The sequence below is a fragment of the Erithacus rubecula genome (assembly GCF_903797595.1).
Source record: "Erithacus rubecula genome assembly, chromosome: 12".
Lineage (NCBI taxonomy): Eukaryota > Metazoa > Chordata > Aves > Passeriformes > Muscicapidae > Erithacus > Erithacus rubecula.
In genome coordinates, this window is record NC_136664.1 from 15,838,355 (window position 1) to 15,852,585 (window position 14,231).

The 14,231-nt window shown below is 49.7% G+C and overlaps 1 protein-coding gene across 1 annotated transcript in view; it reads right to left on the reverse strand.

Annotated features, from left to right (window-relative positions):
- The window catches only part of LOC306807059 (hydrocephalus-inducing protein homolog), an 80,538-nt gene that overhangs the window by 4,661 nt on the left and 61,646 nt on the right, over positions 1–14,231 (reverse strand). Inside the window, exons 42-61 of the mRNA XM_079316312.1 lie at positions 13,059–14,112; positions 12,427–12,585; positions 11,839–11,996; positions 10,707–10,889; positions 10,350–10,469; positions 8,944–9,103; positions 8,666–8,838; positions 8,311–8,509; positions 7,525–7,624; positions 6,768–6,867; positions 6,105–6,273; positions 5,602–5,840; positions 5,228–5,285; positions 4,431–4,635; positions 3,828–4,060; positions 3,134–3,285; positions 2,009–2,201; positions 1,357–1,465; positions 523–777; positions 35–177 (exon numbers count right to left, since the gene is read on the reverse strand). Of these exons, the coding sequence (XP_079172438.1) occupies positions 35–177; positions 523–777; positions 1,357–1,465; positions 2,009–2,201; positions 3,134–3,285; positions 3,828–4,060; positions 4,431–4,635; positions 5,228–5,285; positions 5,602–5,840; positions 6,105–6,273; positions 6,768–6,867; positions 7,525–7,624; positions 8,311–8,509; positions 8,666–8,838; positions 8,944–9,103; positions 10,350–10,469; positions 10,707–10,889; positions 11,839–11,996; positions 12,427–12,585; positions 13,059–14,112 (4,162 nt within the window). The remainder of the gene's footprint in view (positions 1–34; positions 178–522; positions 778–1,356; positions 1,466–2,008; positions 2,202–3,133; positions 3,286–3,827; positions 4,061–4,430; positions 4,636–5,227; positions 5,286–5,601; positions 5,841–6,104; positions 6,274–6,767; positions 6,868–7,524; positions 7,625–8,310; positions 8,510–8,665; positions 8,839–8,943; positions 9,104–10,349; positions 10,470–10,706; positions 10,890–11,838; positions 11,997–12,426; positions 12,586–13,058; positions 14,113–14,231) is intronic.

Below are 14,231 nucleotides of genomic sequence, written 5' to 3' on the forward strand. Positions count from 1 at the left end.
AGCAATGGGGGCAGGCAGGGCAGTCCACGCTCACCTTGGGGGAGAAGTGGAATGTGGCGTCTGCCTCCCACTCAAAGCGCAAGGCCTGCCTCTGGGTATGGTTGGTGATGGTGAAGGTCCTGTGACAGGGCTCCCCGACAGGACACTCCCCAAACTGGATGTGATTCACTCTGACAGCTGTTAAGGAGGAGAGCAAGGGATCTCAGCATGCAGGGAGCTCCAGCCACCCCCCTCACATGCACAGACACCCGTATCTTCAATGCTGCCTTGCTCCAAGCCTTCCTCCCTCTGGGAGGGAGTTCCCCAGGCCACTCCTCATCCCACCACTTCCAGGGGAACACCCTGACACATCCCTAAGCCAGCGGCATGCAGCACAGCACACACTGCTCTGCATGCATGGCTGCCACGCCCACAGGCCACCAAATCCTGTGGGTGACAGCCCAGGCCTGGCTAGAGAGAGGACACACATGATCAGACATTTTCCTCTTGCTCGCTCCACCTTGGCAGCCTCTCCTCTCTTACCATCAATGATGTCTTTCTTCAGACTCCTGTCAGAATACCACTCCTCTGTGTTTTCCTCTAGTCCATCAAGGGTAAATTCATCCTTGTGGCCTTCATCCACCAGCTCTATTAGGGTGTTGTGAAAGTACATGTCCCCCACTAAGACATGAATCTTCCCTTCCAGATGTTGAGCCAGGGTGGGTTTGAAAGTGACATCAAACTCTGTCGATTGCCCGTGATGCAAAAGCAGGAAAGGCTTCTTTGGAGGCTTGCTCTCTGCACAGCAATGGAAATCAGAGTTAAGTAACACAGCTCTACTCATCTCATATGATATTTGAGGAATAAGAGGTTGAAACCGGCTGCCTTGTAAGCACAGGTTCTACCCCCAGTGCTTCCAGACCCTCCTCCTATGTTCATGAGATTGCCATCTCCAGACACATCACCACTCAAGCAGCTTAAGCTCAGGTTGATGCCCAGCCCTCATTCCATCTGCTCCCAGCCAGCTCCAGCCATATGGAAAGCTGAGCCAAAGAGTGTTTTGGCTTCTGCTGGCTGCCTGTGTGCTCAGGGGCTGCATCCATTCAGGCTGGTACCTTCCCAATGCAGCAAATACCTCAGAGGGTCCACAGAGGTAATGACAGTCCTCCAAAACTCAACCCACCATTCTAGAGGAACAGAAGAACTTCCTACAACTTGCTAGGAGGAAACCCTGCAAAATCCTCAAGAAAAGCTTGGAGGACAGAGAGCTCAAGGAAAGAAACTGTGCCTAACATCTGGCTGCTGCCCAGAGAAGCCAAAAGCAGGGCACACGTTTTCCCTCTGTGCATGATCACACTTCAAGGTTAATGAATTTACCATTTCCAATGCAGACCTCTTCCACACCTTCATAGTGGAAATTCTCCAGTGTGGACTGCCTGCTTTTCAAGAAGAACATTCCATGCTCATCCTCCAGCTGTAACATAAACTGAGAAAAGGAAACACAGAGCACAATGATACTGGTGAGAGTACAGGATGGCACAGGGACTGACATCTCAGTGCTGCTGGTCCCACATGGAAACCCAGCACCACCTCTCTCACTACAAACAGCCCTTAGCACAACAGTTAAGTCAAAACAGCTGGGAAAAAAGGGTGTTCAGAGGCATTTGAAATTAACTAACACAGAACCAAACAGGACAGAAAGTAATGAGCAGAATGTAATTAAACCACAACTAGGTTTACTTGAAATGTAGTAAAATGGGATGAAATGCAATCTAATGGAACTAGGAAATCACACACAATGTCCATGAGAACAAAAAGTGACCTGAGAAACAAGGGGAAAGTACTCCATCACCTTTCCTGTGTTCAACCTAAAGAAGACAGACTGGATGGAAAATTTCCAAGAACTCCCTTCTTGGATGTCAGTCACTTGCTTCACTCTTCCTAGGTCTGCCATGTTTTTTGGAACCCTTCCCCTGTGCCATAAGCACTTGTTTTCCCAAACCAGGCCATTCCTTAAGCAGGTTCTCACCTTGACAGGTATGAAGCCTTTGTTACAAATGACCAGGGGGAGCATCTGTGAATCCCCCTCCTGGAGCCTCTTGAAGCGCAGCACAGCATTTCCCCTCTTGCTGCGAGCACTTGGGGACACGACTGTCAGTTGTGGCTCATAGCCCTTCCCACTGATGGTGAAGGTCAGGGTTTGGGGTCTAATTTTCACAGGGCTGCAGAAAAGGCACAGAAACAATTTCAGCTGGCACTAACCCATTCTCACTGGGCAAGGGAAGCAGCAAGGGCCACCCACAATGTTTTCCCTGCCTGGTGCTCCTGTACCCCACCAGCCCCCCACCAGGCTCTTCCCAATACACACAGAACTATTCACAAGAGGAACATGCTCCAAAGAGCCAGACCCTTCCACAATAACAGTTAATAATTTCACTTAATTGAATCATGCAGTACAGCAGGTAAATAATGAGACACTAGATGAGATATGGCAAATCCCCTGGCTGCAGTAAGATCAGACATATGTAACAAGCAAAAGCACAGCATGAAAGCAGAACAAAAGCAGGAAGGCAAAAACAAATCATCATCACCATCAGCAAAGGTCATTTCCAAGAACAGTATAAAAGCAATTTCTTATTAGCAATTAAGACTTCTCTTGTTCAATTCAGCCACTAAAGGGTTGAGGAAGGGCAGGTCAAAGCCTCACTACACAGGTCCCAGGGCAGAGGAACTGGGCTCCTCTTTCATACCAGCTCCAATTACTCACATAAAACAGCTTAATGAATGTCAGAGAATTACCAAGGATCACTTAATTTTACAGAAACAAAGAGGAAATTGAAACTTCTGACTTGCTGGTATTGAAACTGCTTCATTTAAGCCTTTGCCCCTGGAAACTCACAGCTCAGCTGCAGCACATCTCAGTAACTTCCAGTTGGCTACCTAATATTTCCCTGTCTTCATGGTTCCTCACACAGGCTAAACCATCAGCCTCGTTAATCTGCTCTTTCTAACAGTTACTGCCTCCCAGATCAACTCATGCCAAGTACTCTGCCTAAGGCTATTGAAAGCATTAGAGCTAACAAGAGATCTGTGCCTGCCCAGTGGAGAGGCAGCTATCAGTGAGGCCTCCCCCAACATTTCCCAGGTCAGTTACCTTTTTGGGATGACAAGGGAAGCCTTGAAAATGCAGTCGTAGGTCTGCAGGTCTGGTGGGGTGAAGGTCACTGTAGCAACAGCCTTGGATGAGCCAGGAACAGACATCTTGACTGGACACAATTTGAAAATGTTGTCGATAGGGATTTTTTCCTTGGAGGAACCCAGAGAGCAGTGTTAGGAGAAAATAGCTTTCAATATGACAGTTTTACTCATAAATGCATTACCGAGAACAGCCCCAGCAGGCTCCCTCCCTCCCAGGGAATGCTGACCTTGTGCTAAAGCATTGTGTGTTTTGACTGCTGGCAGCTGCCCCAGCACATATGGGAAGTGGGCATTGCATGGGAAACCCTGCAAATAACCTAGAACTGGCCTTCAAAGAGAAGAAAAATCCAGGGAGCCAGAGGAACTGCTCTGCTTTGAGCTTTGGCATGTCAGTTCATAACAGCCTCTTTCTGAGTGTGCTCCAAGAGAGTTTCAGAAGGATTCACTGCTCCCACTGAAGACCCAGATATGTGAGCCAAAACCTTGCCTGGGACATGCAAAAGTCAACACAACTGTTCCCTGGCTCTGCTGCTCTCCCCTGCGGTTTGACCTGCACTGAGCTAGACTAGTCTGGGCCACAGGAAGCAATGCATCTGGGGAACAAAACGGGCTCTTAGAGGGCAACCATCACCTTGGCCTCCTGTTCTTACCTTTCCAGATGGGGGTTTGATGGAGAGGACCATGTCACATGGCAGACCACTTGCATTGTAGATATTGAAATGAGCTTCAGCCTCTTGCCCAACCAGAACCTTGGTAAAAACGAATTTGTTCTCATCTCTGACAAACAGGCCCACACCTTTCACCAACTGCAGCTTGTGGCTGAGGTTGGTGCTGCTGCAGATTGGATACTCCTCGAAGATGGACATGACATCCTCAACAATTCCTGTGGACAAACCAGAGGGATGAGCATGGAGAAGCCTCTCTAATGAATTTATCTGGACCCTGCTGGCCTCTCAAAAGGTTTGATAAATGCTTTTTGCCCAATGTGCTAAACCCAGCCTTGGGCGGGGGAGCTGGCTGTGAGGGTGGAGCTCAGTCAACCTCAGTCTTAGAGAGCATGACTTTCCTTTTATCCTTCCATGCACCCCTCTCAATCTGGGAGGGATGAGTCCACTGGTGGAGTTGAAGAGGGCTGGAACCTCTGAGGATTTTAAGGTGGGACACCAGGGCTAGCATGCCTCCCCATCCTAGCAGCGAGTTTAGGTGCTGAAGAACAGCAGGTGTGACCAAGGGAACCTGTGGACAGGATGTACCTGGGAGGCAGGACTCAGCAATCAGGGTGAAGGGAACGCCCAGGGGATTTTCCTTGGGGTCTATGCCCGTGATGTCAATGTAGAGCTGCTCCTCACATGTCCCCTCCTGCCCTGCCAGGCAATCCACGGTGATCTTCTGCTGGCCCCACGGAGCGATGGAGCCGGAGCAGGGGGACACCGTGAACATGCCAACAGCGAGGTGATCCTGCAGAAAAAGTTCCAGGAGAGGCTGATGGCTAACAGCTGTGCCTTGAGCACCTCAGCACCTCAGCTTTGGCCTCCAGCTGGCCCAGAGCAGGGAAGGATGCCTCTGTGGCCCAAAGGCTTGAGACCAAGTCAAGAGGAGCTGCAAGCCTGTTTCAAGTGGCAGAGAGAAAGCAGTTTGAGTGTAAAGAATGAAGGTGGTAGCTATGATCCTTCAGCCTCCAGAGGTAACACAGGAGAGCAGAAATAGCTGTGAGAAATGATGGAAGAGAGATAGGGGACTGGGAAGAATGTTGTCTGAGCTCTGTGGACTGGGAGTTCAATGGGGGATGTTTTTCTGCTCAGGTGTTTACACACCTATGCTGGCTAGCAGCTACCAAACACAGGACCTGCTCCCCTCTGTTGACCCCACAGGTCCAGCTCTCAGCCAGAGTACAGGACTGTCAATGGGACTGAGCAGATACTGGACTCCATCCTGCAGACTATGTCCCACCCTATGGCAATGAGCCCCCAGGCTGGGCACCCAGACTGGGCAGAGCAGCATCTTCTCACATCCCCTGCAGCAGCACTGGTGGGGAGCAGGAGTCACCCACCTGTGTGGAGCTTGATTTCAGCTTGGTAGTTGGTGCAGCAGATTCCCATGGCTTTAAACTGTGGAGGAAGCAGATGTATCTGTCATGCCGAGCTCCCCTGCCTTTCTCGGAGGCCAAAGCCATTCCTCCCCACAGAGGAAAGCCTTCCTGCCCCGATGGCTCCCAGAAAGCAGCCTGCAGCCCCCAGTGCTGCACAGAGCAGCTCTATCACCAGCTTCATACTACACATGGGGATACCGAGGTGCTTTCTTGCTCCCTCTCCCCAAGGCAGGGATGCAGATGGACGACAACCCAGGTTTCCTGGCTGCCTGCCACATGCCAGCCACGGGGTGGTGCCTCATCAGACAGGAAGGGTGGTGCAGGGCTTCTTGTACCTTTTGATTTCCAAGGCAGATGAATCCTTGGGTGCTTGCTGGATGCGAAATCTGAAGTTGAGCATGCCTTTGTTCTCCAGCACGACAATCTGGGTCTTCTTGGTGCCCTTGATCAAGGCCCCAAAGTTGATGGGTGAGGCAGGCTCAATACTGAACTTGCTGTACACAGCGTTTGCAGACACCCTCACTGGGATGGTGGCGACAGTCTGGCCTCCTTTCCCAGACCTGGCATCCATCACCTGCGTCCACAGGAAGGGGTGATAAACGCAGCAAAGAGGCCAGCCTCTACCCCAGTCCCCAGCCTCCACTCCAGGCCTCTATCAGTTTACCCCTCCCTGTTTAAGGACCTCCTCCAGAGTCAGATTCTCAGCTCCACTTAGGAAGCCTCCCAATGGTTTTGAAGGACTTTGTGTACGTAGGAGAGAGGATTGTCCAGTTCAAGCCCTCCTTCCTGTTTATGCTCCCAAAACGCCGTGTGATAACAGAGCCTGGCCCAGGCTCACCTGGCAGTACAGGATGGGTCTGTTCTTGAGGAGCATCTCCCTTGTGGGGTGGAAGAGCATCTCAACATTCGTACCAGTCTGGGAGGCAACCAGAGTGCCTGATTGAGGCTCAATAGTGAAGTGGGATGCCACGTCTTGCATCCTGGAACCTGCACCCTTCAGTATGAAACTGAAGGGGAGAAACGGAAGGAATGGAGACCTCTGCAGTTAAAAGTACAAGTGCCACTAGTGCAGTCAAGACTTTGCATAGGACCAGAAAAAAAAAAGAAAAGGGAGCATCCAATTCCGCTCAGGGACTCCTGGATCTTGACAGAGAGTGCAAATAATCATGAGATTCGTGCAAGAAACCTTTAGAGTGAAATTTTTCATTCACTCCTTTACAGAGTCTCAGAGAGAGAAAGGAGGTGACCATCAAAGAAAGGCAATGAATCTCAGCATTTCAGTGGTAGAAATTTCTGAGGCTCTCCTTTGGGTTCCTGCTGAGTTGTAAAGAACTGCTGGCTTGTGGCTGGATTCTCTGGTAAAATAGTTGAGATTAGAGAGCCGAGGTTTTGTATTTACCAAGAGGTAGCCAGCATGGAAACAGGTTCTAGCCATTGAAAGAGGGAGAAGGCAGGACTAGGGAAGCGGAAGCAATGCTCATTGCCTGGCAGCTGGACTCACCGGTACCCAATGTTGTATATCCCTTTGTTCTTTAGAGTAAGGACTTTCTTCACATTTTCCAGGACATTAATAATTCCGAATTCCAAGCTTCCATCTGGACCTGCAGAAAACCCACAGAAGGTCAAACATGGTATTTGTGAGTTGCTGCAGAATACACCAGGTCATAAGCTACATGGAGGTCTTGGCACAAAACCCCTTTCAGCAAGTATCTGAAAGTGTTGAAAATGTTTTCTTGAAAGTGTTTTCTAGCTACTTGTCTGCCCTTTCTCACTCAAAATATCTGCAGGCTTAGTACCTAAGGAGCTTGGCTTCCATTTCCTTGCTTCCAAGCACAAAACCAATTACTTTATATGCTGTGCTAGGCCTGTGGCAGTTGCCAACTGCCTGTTCACCTCACTGTTGATTCAAAGCCCCCAAATCCAACCTGCACATGAAGCTGCACACTTCAAATTCCAGAGGGGAGAGACTTAAAGCTGTCAGTGCCCTGACAATGTTTTATTCCATGCACTTTGCAGGGTATGTGCTTACATATTCATCCCATCCCACCCCACCCCACCCCATCCCATCCCATCCCATCCCATCCCATCCCATCCCATCCCATCCCATCCCATCCCATCCCATCCCATCCCATCCCATCCCATCCCATCCCATCCCATCCCATCCCATCCCATCCCATCCCATCCCAGTGCTTTGGTTGCCCACCTCCCAAGGTAATGCAGTGCATCTGCACTGCTTTGTTTGGGAGCCATCCACTGACCTTCAGGCATGTCAATGTTCAGAGCAACATCATAGACCTCTGCAGAGATTTCGATGTTTTCAGCCTGAACAATTCCCAGGACGTTTTCTGTATCTGAAACCTGAGGCAGCAAGAAACAAGCATTGTTCAGATGATTCTTTTGGCAGACAGCCTGTAAGTCCTTGTCTCTGCTGGCTGCTTCCTCTGTGGCCTCCCTGGCTTCACAAGTGTTGGTTCACTGCCAAGCTTTGTTAAACTGTTCACCTCATGAGCTGCCCCAGTGGGATTCTGCTGCAGTAAAAAGCCCTATCAACCCAAATCTGAGCTCATCTGAGCTCTACAGCAGGGAATGCTGCTGCTAAAGCATCCTTGAGAGGCACAGGGATGTTAGAACAACCATGAGAAGTGTGAGGTGTCTCAGAGCAGATGGCATTGACAGCCCTCTCCAATCACCTGGCACTCTCTCTGAAACACAGCCCCTAAAGCATGGGGAACAAAATCCCAGGGGGAGAGTTTGTTGCACTATGCAAGAGGTTCATACAGATTCCAGGAGAAATGTAGAGATAAGCCTGCAGTCTGTACAACCAAACAACAACCTCCAACCATTCACAGGGACAAGGTGCTTGTGGAACAGGCTCTGGATGCAGTGCCTGGTTATCTGGGGGGCTGTGGATGCACTGCATGTCCTGGCAAACACTGTGTAGAGGCAGAGGCTGGGGTCACAGCACCCTTGTGTCTGTCAGGTGCAGCTCTTCCTGACTGTCCCTAAGAGCACAGGGCTGCAGGGCAGGGCACAGTCCCTCTCACCTCTAGTCGGAGGATCTTCCCAAAGAGACCAGTCTTCTCAGCCCTGAAATTCAGTGTCACTTCAAACTCTGAGCGGGGATCAATGGTGCCATTATCTTGTGATAAGGAGAAGGCCTCAACAGTGTCATCCAGCCCACTGAACTGCCAGGCCATGGGCAGCAGGTTGTCATTTCTCAGGACCAAGGTCCTGCTGTCAATCCTGCAGAGACAGGAAAGCACTTGGCATTACCTGCTGGATGGTCACACCAGCCTCACCACTGAATGCAACTCGAAGCAGCTCCATCCATGTCCTGGAAACCAGAGTCACACATTTTATCTTTGGCACAAGTCTTAGAGTGCTTGTGGGATGACTGACCTGTGCAGAAGCATCTTGTCAAAAGACAGCTCCCGGGGGCTGATCTCCAGCTTCACCTGCACCCCATGGCAGCACAGGCTGAAGACTACTGGCTCTGGGTTCTTCTCAATGCAGCAGATGAGTCTGTCTTCCAGGAAGCCATAGGAAGTGGGGAATGCCCAAATGGTCAGCTCCTGGACCCAGCACCAGAGAAAGAAATAGAAACAGCACTGCGTGTGAGCAGGAGGAGCAGCTTCTGGGCACTTCCACAGTGCCTGCCTTACCTGCCCTTCTCCTACCTGCTTCTCCTTTGGTTTCAGTGTCATGCTGGGAGGGTCCAAGAGGAACGTGTCTGCTTCCCCATCAATCTCAAAGCAGAACTGGACCTCTATATCCATGGGGGAGTTGTTGAGGATGGTTATACTCTCCCTGTTGCCACGATGGTTCTGGGCCTTGTACCTGTCCACAAAAGGGGAAAAGGCTGCAGAGGAGACTGTTGCCTTTGCCACATGTTGAGGAGAGCACCCTGTACTCTCCAGTGGTGCTGGAAGACCCAGTTCTAACAAACAAGTGAGGGAAATGCATCTCAGCCAGGGGCATTGACGTGTGCTCATCCTTGCCTTACTTTGATGCCTTCCCCTGACTTGGTGCCTCCACCCCAGAAGCCTGATGATGCTCAGGCCACTTCAAGAGTTTTTAATACAACATAAACTCAAAAGTGCCTAGACAAACAACAGCACGCCAGGCACACAGGTTCTTTCCCCTTCTTTCTTGGGGTGCCTTCCCTGCAGGGTATAAAGAAAGGCTTTTGGATAAAGACTTTAGCTAATCTCTTTCAAAAAATCATGAAACTGCTTTGGATTTCATGGGTTAGCTGAAAGTCTGAGAAGGAAATATAAACTATCAATTCACAAGAGGAAATAAGAAAAGATAACAAATGACCCTCCTCTCAGGTGTGGAAATTACTTTGGAGTGAAAGGGTTAAAGACGAAAACAGAAATCACAGATCATCCATCAACCTGGCTAAAGATTGTATGTTTTCTTGAACTATTTCTATTTCATTTCCTTGGGTTTCCAAAATAGACCTAGCCCTCCAGAGCTCTCATGGAGACAAGAACTTAATGTTAAATATTATTAAAAAACAAGTGACAGTAAAAGTAGAAATAGACAATAGCTTCAATGACAATGTGTTTAGGCAGACTTTATCCAGCAGTGAGGATGCAATGTCATTACAGGAAAATGTAATTCCTGCTGTACATTCCCCCAACACCCACTGGCAGGTCAACCATAAAATCTTATTAGTAATTACAGAGGAATGAAAGGTTTACAAAACCATCTACAGAATAATTGCTCGATCAGGCTACCTGCAGAGCTCAAAGCACTTCAAAAACCACTACAAAGTTCATTTCCTATGGGGGGAAGCTGAGATGTGGAGGGGGACAGAAGCTGTCCAAGTCACCTTTGGACTGGCAGCAGCATGTGACTCTGGCCACCAAGGCGGCCACCAAGGCACCCACCGGGCAGGCAGAGCAGCTCCTCCAAGGCTCATTAGCCTCTTATCTGCTCAGGTTCACACATCTGTGGTCCTTCAAAGCCACGTGTCTCCCAGGACTCTGCTGGGGACTGCCCTGGACAGTGCCACCAGGACAGCAAGTCTCTTCCAAGCGTGTCCAGAAAAGTACAAGGCCCTGCAGGGAGCACATACCACTCTCTTGATTTCCCACACAGCAGAGGTCCAAAATGGAATTGCTTTGTGCTCTCAACATATTCCTTGAAGATGATTTCATCTGCCTCCATGGTCTCCCTCCACTGTGGAAACACCAGCCTGGGCAGAGAAAGTGGGGAAGAAGGAGCTATGAGCTGCTCTAAGTAGGATATGTAGTCAGAAAACCATAACCCTTCCTGGTGGCTGAGGTACCATCTGCCTTCCCAGCTCCCAGCAGAGGAAGAGATGCTGGGTGATCTCAGGCAGCAGGGTCTGCCCAGGCCAGAAGCCCCACGGGCAGCCCTGGCTGTGAGTTCAGGGGCAGCAGTGTGGGAGGCTGCCAGGGGCCAGCCTTACCGTGGGTTCTGGCTGATGCTGGGGTACAGGCCGGTGCCACTGCAGGGCAGCTCGTACTGCCGCTTTGACTCCACCAGCTCAAACCTCAGTGTCTGCTCAAACTGCCCCGGCCTTTTGGTGGAGAAGTGGACCTTCAGTTGCACCTCCCCGTGGCTAGGCACTATCCACCGGTACCGCTTCAGCCTGGCAATTAAAGAGGAGGCTTCAGACATTGCTGAGGAGCAAATGGAACAAGGAGGGTGCACTGGCCATCCCACGGAGGCACTGGCACAGGGTCACTGTGCAGCTGGGGATGATGGACTGTTGGAATCAGTGAGTTCGGGGATTCTCTGAATCCCTCAAGGAGGAATCAAGGTGCAGAGATGGAATTAAAGCCTTTGGATGGACTGAAGTATATTAAGCCACTTACACATAAACAGAAGTAAGTCAGTAAGTTTTAAGTAGGAGCTGTAGTGCTTTTAGTAAGTAAAAGGTCTCAAATGCCACGGTAGCAGTGAGTGTTCTAGTGAAGGTTGAAATATACTGATATCTTCAGTAGAGGCTCCAGGCCCACAGTTGTAGACAGGACTTAGACATAATAGAGCTATAGTAAGAATATTGTTTACATTTCTTAGATACAGTAAGATAGGAGGTATGCATAGTTTATACGTAACATAGAGTGCTAAGAAATTAGTATTCTAATAGGTTGAGGAGTGGTGGTCTGAGCTTGCATCTTAGCTTGTTGAGAAAACCCTGTATAAGAGTTAGTATTAGGGAGAGTTAGTGCTTTTGCCTTTTGCCTTTCTTGCCCCTCTGCTTTGCTGCCATTGCTTTTAGAGCCGTCAACACCCGAGAAGAAGACAGGAGCTGCCGCACCGACATCGGCCCCATCGGGACCTTCAGGAACAGCCTGTGCTTTAACTTGGGATTCTCAACTAAACTTAGTAAGGACTTTGATGTCTGTGATGGTGCCTTGGAGACTGATGTGCTTCTGCAATAAATAACCTTTTTAGCAACTATTAGCTGCTTGCTTTTTTAGAGAATTACTCTATGAAGTTTGTGCCTAGAGCACTGGAGGTCATAACCTCACAATGAACCTTGCTTGGCAAGAGGACCAAGGAACAGAGGCATCACCTCCTCCTGTGTGGCTCACCTGAGAAGTTCTTTGGGGATTGAGGCTCTTTTCAGGGCACTTTTGGATCTTGTTGCAAAGGAATCCTGGGGACTTTCTGTTCTGTGTGTGAAGATCTGGCTCTCCATTAGAGAGTTGTATCTGCTGGCAGAACTGCCCTTCACATCTAGGGTCTTGGCCTAAGGGGAGAGAGAAAAGGGAGGGAGAGGTGAGCCCTGAGACATCTCCATCCTGAAAAGCTAAGTTGGGGTTTGTTAACCAATGGAAGAGAGAATAAATAAAAAAGTCCACCTGCCCAGGTACTGGGTCTTCCTTATTAGTGTATGTTTTACCCAGGACAACCCTTGTCACTCAGGACCCTCTCCTCAAAGGAAGTTTATGGTTTTAAGTAAGTGATTTTTTCCCTTGCCTTATGGAACTGCTCTATCTCCTGCAGAGCTGTCTCTTTCGTCCCATCCCTGACAGAAAGGAAACCTGCAGACCCGGGGCCCCACCACATCCTCACTACCTCTCCACAATGATCCTTCTCCATCCAACCTGCCCAAGTGCCCCCAGCTAGCCTGGTCCCTGCCCTGGCACCTTCAGTGCCAGCAGCACTGGAGCACCCACCAGACGGTGTTCCATAGCAGCACCATCCGGTGCAGCGATGGTGAAGGGCTTCACACGCTCTGCAGAGCCCAGCCGCTCCTCTGGGTAGTCGACTATGGAGAGGACAGCAGCAGGGGGAAGGGGAGGCCCTTCAGGATGCAGTCCCAGATATCTCAGCATCTAAAACACATGAGAAAATCCTGTTTATACTTCTGTCGCCTTCATCGTCTTTAAAGGCACTGAGCTTTTGGCAGTCAGATTTTCAATTTATATGAAGTACAAGTGCTTTGTTATGCCCAGTGGGGTGAGCTGGCTCCAGAGCAGAGGCAAGAGCTACAAGCAGGATGGGGAGAGAAGCTCTCCCAAGGTGACTCAGCTGAAGAAAACCATGAGCTGCCCTGTCCTGGGACCATTTATAATGATTTCCAGGCTGGGAAACTCTGAACAGATGGGATACTTGTACACAGAGCACTCCCACTTTCTGCCCACTGAGGGATGGTGATAAGCCCCCATCCACACAGATGCTACAGAGTCATTGTGGAACATCATCAGGGGCCTGGACAAGGCTCTGTGCCATTATCACCTGGGGGGACACAATGCTCCAGGGCCCAAGACCACAGCAAGCTCAAAATCTGAACCTTGCAAGGTTTTACCTCGTCTTTCGTTGGCAGCCTCTCATCCCTCAGGATCTCCCTAATCATGTCCTTTGGATTTGTGACCTGGATGTCCAGGCATGGTATCCCGACGTACTCGTCTCTGACTGCCTCTTCTGCAACTTCGCTTTGTGTCTCCAGCCGAGATGGCTGAAGACTCCTCTGGCCTCCACTTTTTTGTTCAGGCTTCTTCTCCACCTTCTCCTGAGGCTTATTGGTCCTCTGACCTTTGTTTTCACCTGAAAGCTGGGATGTGCTTCCGTTTTGGATCACAGGTAACTGCACAGTACCCTGAACCCTGTCAAAGTAGGTGAAAACCTGTGCGACGTCCTGCTGCGATGACTCATAGATCTGAAACCTCTGGATCAAGTTTTTATGCATCTCAACTGGGTACTCTGGGATTTCAGCTTCCTCCTTGTCAGGGGCTTTGGTTTCCCCCTTCCCAGGGGCTCTGCTATCCCCCTTCATTGGGGCTTTGGGTTCCCATTTCTCTGGGGATTTGGGTTGCCCCTTCTCTGGGGTTTTAGGTTCCCCCTTCTTTGGGGATTTGGGTTCCCCCTTCTCTGGGGATTCAGTTTCCTCCTTTTCTGGGGATTCAGTTTCCTCCTTTTCTGTGATTTCCCAGATCTTTTGGACTTTGTATTTACATTCCTCTAGGATTTCGGTGTCCTCCTCTAGGATTTCGGTTATCTCATCCTCTAGGAATTTGTTTATCGCATCCTCTAGCATTTTGTTTATCTCATCCTCTAGGTCTTTGGGTTCCCCAAAGTTCTCTGGAGATTTGATTTCCTTCTTCACCAGGGCTTTGGTTTTCTTCTTATCTGGAGACTTGATTTTCTTCTCTGGGGATTTTATTTCCATATTCCCTGGGATTTTGGTTTCCTTCTTCTCTGGGGCTTTGGTTTCCTTCTTTTCTGGTTTTGGAGTCTGCTTCTCCTTCCTTTCCTTCTTCTGCCTCTCTTCCTCCTTTTGCCTCTCTTCCTCCTTTTGCCTCTCTTCCTCCTCTAAGGCTTTTGCCTCCTCCTCAAGCTTTTGAGCCAGCTGCTTCCGCTCCCTTCAGCAAACAAAACAGAAAACATCTCTGAGAGTCACCACCACAAACCCGGGCTCACTCACTTTAGCTCACTCTATTCCTTGACACTGAGGTCAGGCAGAACTATGAGACTGCTTCCC